The sequence below is a fragment of the Ictidomys tridecemlineatus genome, chromosome 9, assembly GCF_052094955.1.
Source record: "Ictidomys tridecemlineatus isolate mIctTri1 chromosome 9, mIctTri1.hap1, whole genome shotgun sequence".
In the NCBI taxonomy this organism is placed as follows: domain Eukaryota; kingdom Metazoa; phylum Chordata; class Mammalia; order Rodentia; family Sciuridae; genus Ictidomys; species Ictidomys tridecemlineatus.
Window position 1 is genome coordinate 148077433 of NC_135485.1, and position 10622 is coordinate 148088054.

The following is a 10622-nucleotide window of genomic DNA, read 5'->3' on the forward strand; positions in this document are numbered from 1 at the left end:
AGGGCAAATGCCAAAAGGACCGGGGGCTGGTTTGGCTCTGGGTGCCCAGCGTCAGGGCTCTGCAGGGGCCAGGTCCAGAACTGCTGCAGGATGCTGTTCAGCAAGGACTCAGTCAAGAGCAGCATCCGAGTGGGTGGGGACCCACCTCCCATCTGGCACGCGGCACTGAGGACCTCTGCAGGTGAGTTTGTAAAGAGCTTTCGGTGACAGTGACGAGGACTCTGTGCTCCGTCCAGCGGCAGGGGGCTGCTGCACCTCCCCACCTGAATGTCCAGCCAGGTCTCTCATTAGCCTCCACCCCCAAAGCAGCCCATCTGGCTGTGTGCAGCCTGAGCCTGCTGGGCCGCTCAGCGGGACCCACCTCCCCAGGCTGCCTCTGGTGGCCCCCAGTGGCCCAGGCCGCCTGCCTGGAAAGGCTCCTGTCTCCCCTGCAGGACACGGCAGGGTCCTTGCCTGTGGCCCTGTCTGCGTAAAGGCTCCTCACACTGCAGGGTGCAGCACTCCTCACCTGCCCAGTCCAGAGGTGGGCGTGCAGCAGGAACCTCTGGCTGCTGCAGGCCCCTGCGGAAGACAAAGGAGATGCGCCACAGCTGGGCGTAAACGTGGAGTGAACAGTGGCTCAAGCGGTTCTATGAGGAAAGAGGACACCCCTTGTCTTCATTTTCAAGTTGTGTTTATTGCTGACTTTGATTTTCAGTGTGCATCTTTTAAATACAGCCTTTTGGGGTGAACAATCTTACTAGCAGAACAACACATCTTTAATTTTTAATAGAAAAGTGTGAATAGTGTCATTACTTCTACTTTGAATAGAAATCTAGTGTGGAAATCTACTTTTTCTTAAAAAAGAAACGTCCCTACGATTCTGCTCATCATAACTAAGCCCATGTGATGCGCGTCTGAAGCTCAGGCTGAGAGCCCGTCAGTCCTGACATGGCGACTCTTCCCTCGCATGGGATGTGGCCGAGCACCAGACCCATCTGAGGTGGGCGGCAGGAGGCCAGCCACGCAGGTACCAACTCTGAGTTGTAGGCGAATCTAGACCATCGTGCCAGATGCTGCGCACACACGGGGACTCACACTCAGACACAGTGTCGAGCCAGTGCTGGACGAGTGGCCCTGGAATGACGTCGCGATGTCCCAAGAAGGCGTGCAGGTGCACAGAACACGCCTCTCCCCGTGATCGCTCATGCAGGGAGCCCTCCGTGGTCTGTGTCCTGGGCTGTGGTTTTCTCCTTGGGGGGCCCTTGTTCGGAGCCAGCTCATTCCAGTTTTGTGAGAAACAGTGACCTAATCTGTGCCGGGAGAATGGGACCTCGGTGGGGCAGGCGTGGCCTCAGTCCTGCCTCAGTCCCCGGAGCTTCTGTGAGACCGAGACAGTGCTCCCGCAGAGTGGCCTCAGAGCACTGGAAGGTGTGACCTCTCGAAGCTCCGACTGTGGACAAACCACGGACGTCAGAGAGACCTGCGTGACTCCTGCCTCTGTCTGCCAGGTGACGTGACACAGGCAGGAAGAGGTGCACCTCAGCCAGGTCTGTGTGGCCTGTGCCTCCCTCACCCTGCAGTGAGTCTAGCCATGAGCATCACGTGTGCACCTAGTGGACACAACCTGAGCACTTCTAGAAGAAGCAGACAAACAGAACCGGCCCTAGCAAGTGAGGTCTAAGTCCCTCACCTCCTAAGACCGGCTATGCCAGGAGATCCCTCCACCATAACAAATTTCAAACCACGTGAGTATGACGTGAGTGTCTAGAGGATTTGCCAACATACTAACACACACACCAGGCATGGCTTTTTAGGATTCTGTAAAAACTCTTTGGAGCCAATAAGTATGTCTTATACTTTGAGAGAATTAGCTCTTTATCAACTTAAGATAATTTAACAATAAAACTTTGAAAAGTTTGCATCTTTTTTGTTCTGCCTAACTGGACGGAGCAGCCTCTGGCTACTCTCACCCCTGATGGAACCTGCTGACTCCTCAACTTCTCTTCCGCCTTCCAGGGGGGGATCATGTGTGCCCTGGCACTTTTAATCAGCTCCTGTCTGTGGATCATACCTTCACGTGACAAGAAGCCAGCAGGCAGAGGGCTCGGGAGTTGAAAGTACCACAAGCAAGCTCGCCACAGAGGTGAACCCTCAAAGTTTCAAACTTTCAGTGACTGGACACTTGCTCAGGCCATAGAGGGCTGGACCTCACCGGGGGGACACCTGGTGGTCATGGCCATGAGGAGAAGCACGGGGTCCACACCCCGTGTGCTAACGAGGCTCGAGCCTCAGCTCTCTCACCTCCTCTGAACGTCCAGTGGCCATTCCCAGAGAAGCACCGCTTTGGGCCTTCTGTAGCCCATTCTCTGTCACCCAGTAGCTGTCCCCTCTGCTGCACGTCAGCACGTTCCTCTGCACATCCTGGTGCCCACTCACGGTTTCCTTCTGCACCTCAGTCCTCCTTCCACCTCACACGTGACACAAACCCACCCTGGAGATTCCTGCTGGGACCCAGAGGACACCTCAGTGACCAGGATCGCCTTCCTGCCCTTCCTGCTGCTGAGCCCAGCCACGCACCACAGGTGCTCTGCGGGCGAGACTCTCCGGCATGAGAGCCAGGGGGTCCCCAGAGCAGACCACAGCCTTCCCATCTGACCCTTGAGGACCACTGAACCGGGGGTCCATTCCTGTGTCCGGTTGCCAGGTTCAAACAGGTGAGGACCAGTCTACCTCCAAGCCCTTCTGTTTTCCATCCGTTACACCCTTCACTCCAAAAGCCCACCTGAAACGTGCAAAGTCTTGTTCTTATGTGCTCTGTGAACTCTTGTGTGTCAGTCTTTTAAAAAGTGTGAGTTTTGTTAAACTTAAAAATGTTTCAGAGAAAGACTAGGGAAATATCTGGGGTACCAAGGAGATCCTCTGGTGTGCCATCGTTGCTCATTTGCATCTTTTGGTAAGATCCCCCAAGTGCCTCTTCTGCTGCAGCTAGTGATCAGCACATGTGTGGCCAGTGTCTTCCTGGACGAAGGCACTTGGAGGACAGTCCTGATTGCCCCTTCTCTGGGCAGGTGGTGTGCATTGTGCCCCTTGTCAACAGAATTAAGATTTTGAGTGACATGTGAGTCCCAGAACATCAGTGCAGAATCTGCTTTTTCTTCCACGACATTCTCCATGTGCCGGCAGTGAGTGAGACACACTGTGAGTACCCAGTCAGGCACCGGCTCAGGAAAGGCCACAAGATCCAACGGGGTTGGGAGACAGCCCACCCTGCGGGACAGCAGAGGCACCCACGTGCCTGCCACAGGGTGATGGCTGCCGCTGTGGGTCCTCTACTTCCACTGCCGTCTCCACGCCCGCGGCTGCGGGTGGTAGTTGCAGCCGGCTGCTGGTAGGCAGTAGTCAGACCTGGTCTCCAGGGACTGTATCTCAAAGTCGTCCCCGGATGCCTGCCCACGACATGCATATGGCGACTGAGGGCCAGACCAGGAGCTGGTGGACATGCTGCTACCGGCGAGGGCGGCAACCGGGGGCTCCTGTCTCCCAGACGCCACCAGGTGAGCCGGCTGGGTGTGTGGCAGCCTCTCTCTCCAGCCCTCTGGGGACCCAGGAAGCACCTTCCTCCGGGCTGCTGAGACCACGTGGGCCACCACGGACTCCTGGATGTTCCTGGGCCTGAAGGCCTCATCTACTAGCCCCAGAGGGGACTGGGCCGCGGCCTCCCAAGGTGTCGGTCTCCTGCCTGCTCTCTGCAGCCCGTTGGGTGGCTTGCAAGGGTAACTGAAGGCAGACTGCTGTGGCCAAGGAGGTGCTGTGGACAGGGCAGGTGGGGCCGGTCTTCCAGGGAGAGAAAGGGCGCGCCCACGGGCCTAGGAGCAAGGACAGCATTAATGACGGTGTTAGTAGCCTCCTGTGTTTCAGTTTCCACCGACCACGGTTCCAGAGCACCCAGCACCACCACCAAGCCCTGCCAGCCGGCCATGTAGGCCGCGTCCATCCTGGGTCTGGCAGTCTCAGCTGCCTGCCCTTTGAACTCTGTGTGCCACGTGGCCTGCACGTGCTCTCGTGGCCCTCCCTCTCTGATCCCACAGTTGGGTCTTTCCCGGGCCCGGCCTGTGGCAGGGCCCCTCAGCCCCCTCCACGTGTCCATGTCCACATTCCACGCCTGTCCGCCTGGTACAGAATAAACAAACCTGTTGGAAACCCTGCAAGTGGGCCCTAAGCCACCAGGCCTTTCACTTTTTCCTGGTAACTTTGGACCTGTTGCCCCACAGTGGTCGGCGGCTGAGCAGGGAAAATATAAGCCAGAGCTCCCCTGCAGAGTGGGCGGGCTGGTGCCCCAGGGCTGGCCCTCCCAGCCCACCCGAGCTGTCCTGGGGGAGGGTCACCTGGTCCTCATTTCCCTGCAGACAGCTGCTCTGCTGGCTCCTCTGACCCTCCCTTCCTTCCGGGCACCCCAACCCTGCCTCCTGGAGAGTGAGTCTGGCCCAGTCCCTGCTGGCAGGTGTTCTGCCGCTGACCAAGGGGAGTGCGCTCAGCCCCTGGTGCCCGCCGCTCCTTCTGCGTCCCTAGGGCCCTGCCTGCTGGCGGCCACAGGACTGTCTCACAGCTTGGCCACAGGAGACTCCCTGCAGCCAGCCCACGTCCCCTGCACCAAAGGCCCTGCTGGCATGAGTTCAGCAACCGTTGGTCAAGTGACACGTGTTCTCTTTAGAGTCTTTAAGACTGTCCTTAGTGGTCGAGTCCTATCAGAAATCTGTTTTCTTTAACCTTTGTGTCTTAATCCAGAACTCGTCCCAAATCCTCTCACCGGGCAGCTGGGTGACTTTTAAGGGCTTGCTCTATATTCCTTATTTTTAGTGTTGGCATCATCAACTTATTTAATAGAAACTCTGTGGATGCCAGACTCTTCAGAGACTCTTCCGGAGCTCAGGGTTGGCGGGCAGGTCCCCTCCCTGCAGAAGACCCACAGGGCCGCTGGGCTCCCTGTAACAGGTCAGGAAGGCCACTCTAGAAAGACTGTTTTCCATCTTGACCCCAAATAGGGACTTTTCTAAACTGAGAAACAAAGGTCCGGTGCCACCAGGACAAGTGTAGCTGCCACCCACAGCTGTGAGGGAAGAGGGGGTGACATCGTCCTGTCCCTGGTGTCTGAGGCTGGGTCTCTGGCCAGAGGCCACCTGCCAGGGCCTGCAGGTCAGGTCTCAAGGACAGTAGGTGGTTAGGGCGTCAATAGACAAAGGGACCCCAGGCTGCAGAAAGCAGCAGAGGCTCTGAGTAGACGCGGGTGACGGTCAACCCTGGCTGAGCGTCGTCCCCCCGGGGCGTGAGCTGCGTGTCCGTGTGCAGCAGCAACCCCAACACCTGGTGCACAGAGGAAACCAGGAAGTGCCTCGCCGGCAGGTGAATCCCAGCTGCAGGCCCGACTCTTCCGCTAAGGAGTGCACACCCACCAGGGCAAAGCAGGCGGAGGAACGGGGAGCCTCGAGGCGAGAGAGTGCGAGAGCCAGTGGGGCTTCTGCAGAGACTTTAGAGGGCACTGAGACTTACAGCACGAACCTCAGATGGGGGACATGCAAAGCCGCAGCTCGGCCAGGAGGAAAGCGGAGCTGCTGGCTCCCTGGGCAGAGGGAGCTGCTCCCACAGATCCTCAGACTCCCGGCACACCCCGGGCTAGCAATCGAGGGCCAGGCTGCCAATTCCTTAGGCTGGAGACGAGCCGGGGATTCATAAGCAATTTTTTTTAGTATCTCCTGGTTTCTGTTTGTGCCCCAAATACTGCAGCCTCTGGTCTCGCCTCTCGAGGCCCCTCATTTTAACTGTTTCCCCAGAGCCATTTTTGAGTCTTGTTCCTTGAGGCCAAGGCCTTCTGTCCCCGGGCCGTGCTGCTCTCTGCCCACCCGAGCCCTGTGCCAGACCCCATCAGCAATGGCGAGGGACCTGGGGACCTCGGGCCGCCTTCTGTTCTGGTTTGGACGTCTGAGGGAGATGGCAGAGTCCCGGCACGTCACTCATCGACACTGCGCCCGTGGGCCCCTGTGGTCACAGGATTCAAGCTCTTGACATGGGAGCGCTCCCTGTGACCCAGGTCCCACCGGCCTTCCCAGGGCAGGTCCTCGGGGGCCTCCCCTCTGGCCTCCTGCCTGCACATCTTACACAGTGAGAATGAAGCATGGGCCAGTCCTGTGACACTCTGCTCCGTGTAGGAACAGCGCCACAGCTACCTGAGGTCACCCAAGGTGGCCTCACTCTGAGAGAGGTTTCCACTGAGCTCCCTGTCCTCCCGCTGTGGTCCCAGGGAGTACGGCAGCAAACTTCCAGCTTTTTTGCCAAAATGGTTCATTGGCCTCCCTGCCCTCCGGATTTCCTGAGAGGTCTCAGACCCCAGTCCACTCTGACCTCCCACCCACCCTCCGGCAGGCACCCAGGCGAGTTCTCCCTCCACGTGGCTTGAGGTGAAGGGCTGGGGGCTGCACTGCACCCACACGTGCTCCCTGGCACCTCGCTCTCCTCTTTGGGATGCCGGCCCTCCTTGCCATGCCTGTCTCCTTGGCTACCTGGACCTGGCCAGGGGCTCCAGAGTCTGGGAGGGTGTCTGCTTCCTCCTTCTTTATATAGTCTGTACCTCCACCTGGAGTTTCACTCCAGAACAGGAAACTCCAACCCAGGGTTCCCGAGTGGAGCGTCTACTCCAGTGCCCTGTGATATCTACATATCCTTTTCAGCAGAACAAAACTCTCTGCTTTTTTAGAAAATGAAATGTAGGCTAAAAGTGGAATGGAATGTGTTTCCATGAATAAATTCCAAGGAATGTGTCTCATAACGCCCATCTTCCCGCACAACAGAGCCCCACGCCCCACCAGCCCTGCCCCAGAGGACAGGCCTTCCTGTTCCCAGGATGTGGGCTGCCCTCGCGACTGGACCTATGTCCCTGGGCACGTCCCCTCCCACCCCTGCAGCGCTCTCCCCTGGCTGCCAGCTCCCTGCCACTGGAGGTGTCTGGAGGACGCTCTTTGCTGCCACCTTTCCCTCTTCAACCTGGGAGAGAAGACTGAGCCCGTCTCCCCCAGCCGGCTAGGAAGGCCAGCGCCGATCCGGGTCCTGATCCCTGTGAGAGGATGTTGGAACACAAGTGTCCACTCCAGAACCAACCCAGGACCTGAGGCCAGATGCCACCCACACCATGGCCGAGTCTCGCAGCAGATGACGCAGCCAATGCTGCTCAGAGCTTGCCCTGCTTCTCTGAGCATCAGCCCAGGGTGGCGCCTGCTGGTCTCTCGCTGGTTTATCGTGATGCACAGTAACACAAGATCCCCCGGACACACCAACTCCTGGTGCTTCCGACTCTCCCCAGGGCCTCTACGCAGATGTCTTCCGACCTCAGCCTTAATCAGACTGGGTGGACAGGAGGCCTGCTGCACAGCGGGTCACGAGCGGAAGCCGAGGGTGTGGGCCGAGGGGCCGCGATCTGACCCTGCACCGTGTCTGCAGTGAAAGCCCAAGTTGCTGGGTCGACCACTGGTGGGAGGAGATCAGGATCTGCGCAGACTAGACAGAACGAGGTCACAGAAATGCCGGATAGGTCATTTACGTGTAATTCAGTTTGAGTTAATTAATGCTGACTTCCTGGCACTTGTTGCAGCAAGTAAGTGGCCCGTGCCTGGGAGCAAGGAGAGCCACATTTAGTTGCTCAGGGCGAAACGTGGGGTCCGTGTGCAGCAGAAGGGCCCCTTTCAGCCGATGCCATCCTCCCTTGCAGCCCCAGGTGGCCTCATCCACACCCTCCTCCGGTGCGCCTTAGCTACCTGCCTCATGAGGCCACCTGAGAGCCCATCGGACCTCCCAGGGCAGCCTCCTGAGGTTTTCCTGAGGACCCAGAGCGAATTCTAGAGCCCTATAGATAGTCCTAAAAGACAAAGAAACCTAATAGGACTCATGTTTTAGGTTCAAACAGTCTGTATCATAACCTGAAAGGTAAAGCACTCTCTTGGCCAAAGTCCTGCTTACACAAGAGAAAAGGTCTGCAGCGGAGCCTCAGTCCAGTCGCCGTGGCTCCGTCCTCACAAAACGGTCCTGGACGTTGCTTTAGCGTGAGCAGGTTTCCCGAGGCTTGGAGAAGCCAGCAGGAGCAGGAGCTCACTGCTCCTGTGCTCTGCTCGTGAGGCACTGGCTGGGATCTCTGAAGAGCAAGGGGGCACCAGTGGACACAGCGCTCAGGAAGCAGGAGACCGCCATGTCCACCGGAGGCCACACTCCGGGAGCCCACACTAACTCCTGTCGCCTCATGCCCACACCCGACCTGCCCACCTGGCCCACTCGTGAGTTCACCAGGTCCCCAGTGTCTGGCCAGCTCTTGACCTGCGGGGCACTACCCTGGAGAAGCCCCCAGATGGTGTGGCCTGATTGCCACTTCAGTCCCCCTTGGTCTCCCTAGTCCTGCTGGTTCCCTGGTTCACTCTCAACGTGCCACCCCACACTGTCCTTGAAAACCTGCTAGACTCTGTCACTCAGTTCTCTGATCAAAACCCTCACTGGCTTCTCATTTCAAAGACGAGAAAACCACGGTCCTTCCACTAACCTGTACAAGACCTTGAGCCTGCTGCAGCCCCACCTCGCTGCTGTCCCTGGCTGTCCCTGATACACTGGCATACTCAGGCCTCAGGACTGTCGATTCCTTGTGGGGAACACCATGCCCCAGAGGCCAGCGTGACTCCTGCCCCGTGGCCCTGGGTCCCTACTCAGACGCCAGGCTGCCCTGTCTGTCCTGCACGGCCACCAGCAGAAGAGGCAGGGTCCTCACGGAAACCTCTGGTCAGCTTGCCAGACGGGCCCTGGGTGCAGAAGCAGCCTCCCTCCCTCTGTGCCTGCCCACAGGCACCCCAAGTCCCAGGCAGCAAGACACACAGGTAAGTCAGGTTTTCTAAACAGAAGATTTTAACATGCAAATAAATGGTTCAATAAATGGAAGTTTAAGAGTGTCAACTTGGTTCTCTTCCACAAGTGAAGTCTCAGAGAGTTCTGCAAGAATCCAAAAGAAAGTCTGAAATACATGATTATGAGATTTAAAACCAAGACCTGAGAAGAGGGAGCCGGGGGGGGGGGGGGGGGGGCTGACACCGCTAGGCTGGAGCGAGAGGGCCCACATGGCTTTGGGTCGCGGCTGACGGCGGGTGCTGGAGGGCAGCTCACTGCTCCTTGGGCACTCGGGCTCCTCAGGTGGCTGTGGCCACAGGCTCCTGGCAGCAGAGGCCGTCCAGGGCCTGGGGGAAATTTATACCTGGAGACCAAGAGGCCTCTGAGTGCAGGACCAACGTTCCCCTCGAGTAAGGCCAGGTGGGACCAGGGGTCAGGTAGGAGCCCCTCCCTCCACCTCCCTGGAACCCACCCTCCTGGGTAGATCCCATGAGCTTCCACCAAGGGGAGTTCTGGAAATTCCATGTGGCTCTCTCACCTAGAGAGTGGAGGACAGAGCCCATTCCTCCAGGCACAAGCTACAGGTTATTCTGCCTGCCAAAAGCAGAGCAGAGAATCTGGACTAACACCCCTGTTTTGGAGTAGAGAAGTGGCCAAGTGACCACTTGCTTTAAATAGTTGCAGGTCAAGTCAGACCCTGTCTCAGCCTAGCTCTGCCCTGATTGGCCACCTGGCCACAGGGGACTTGCAGCTGTATTTCACATTGGAAGGAGAGCCCTCAAGAGAGGGGCTGGGGTTAACGGCCGGCAGCGTGTGCTACCAGGCAGTGACCCTGGACGTCCTGCCGGGGCGCGCGTCTCTGCCTCTTCTTACGCTGCCCGTGGCTGTGAAACGGGAGTGATGTCGGCTCCAGCTCAAGGTTTGGGGTGGAGGAGAGGCGGTGCTTACAGATCACGCCACTCAGCACAAACGCCGGGTTGGCTGCCGCGCAGAGGCACCGCGGGGCCCAGAGGTGTCAGAGGCCTGGCAGAACCTTTTGTTCAAGAGGCAGCTGCGAAGGCAGGTGGTGCTGCCACACTAAAAATAGGACAGAGCGTGGCCTCTGAAGTGGCATCAGCCCTGCAGGCTGGGCAGCGCCCGCCAGGGCTGGGGCTGACCTGCTTCTTGATGATTTTAACCTTTTGTCCTAAAAGGACGGGACTGGCCACACCCGGTTTGAGGTCAGGAAGGTCTGTGCTGGGAGCCTTCTGAGCAGCACACCCTCTGCCTCCCAGTGAACTGCTCCGTTCCAGGGCAGCTCCGAGCACTCTCTGCCTGTCACCTCCGCTGTCATCTCCACTGTCACCTAGATCAGCCTCTCCACAACCCCAGCCTCCTCTTGCCAATGAGGAAAGAATGCTGGGCAGTCAGGTGACAGACAGACAGGGCACACAGCCAGCATGAGCGTCTGCCTGGGGAAGTGGGCGGACTGAAGCCAGAGGCCATACAATCCACTGAATCTGCTGGTGCAGAGACGACTGGAGCAGCCATTTTTATCTCATTTATTCCCAAAGCCAAGCATGTCCCTCTACAAATTATAACCTGTAAAAATACTTCCATTGACTCAGACTGTGTTCTATTTAAGTAGCTGAAGCTGCTATTTATTTATTTTGGGGGAGAAGGCCTCATTTAAGCATATTTTTATGGAAGTCTGCTTATTGGTCTGAACATGAAAATAAAATTTTAAAATA

General features: G+C 57.7%; 1 protein-coding gene across 2 annotated transcripts in view; it reads right to left on the reverse strand.

The window, feature by feature from the left end:
- Positions 1–660: 660 nt before the first annotated feature.
- The window catches only part of Synpo2 (synaptopodin 2), a 142507-nt gene continuing 132545 nt past the window's right edge, over positions 661–10622 (reverse strand). The window contains exon 5 of one of the 2 annotated variants that reach the window (XM_040292912.2): positions 661–3848. In XM_040292912.2, coding sequence (XP_040148846.2) covers positions 3312–3848 — 537 coding nt within the window. In that variant the 3' untranslated portion in view covers positions 661–3311. The remainder of the gene's footprint in view (positions 3849–10622) is intronic. The other variant, XM_078022187.1, reaches the window with a different exon arrangement.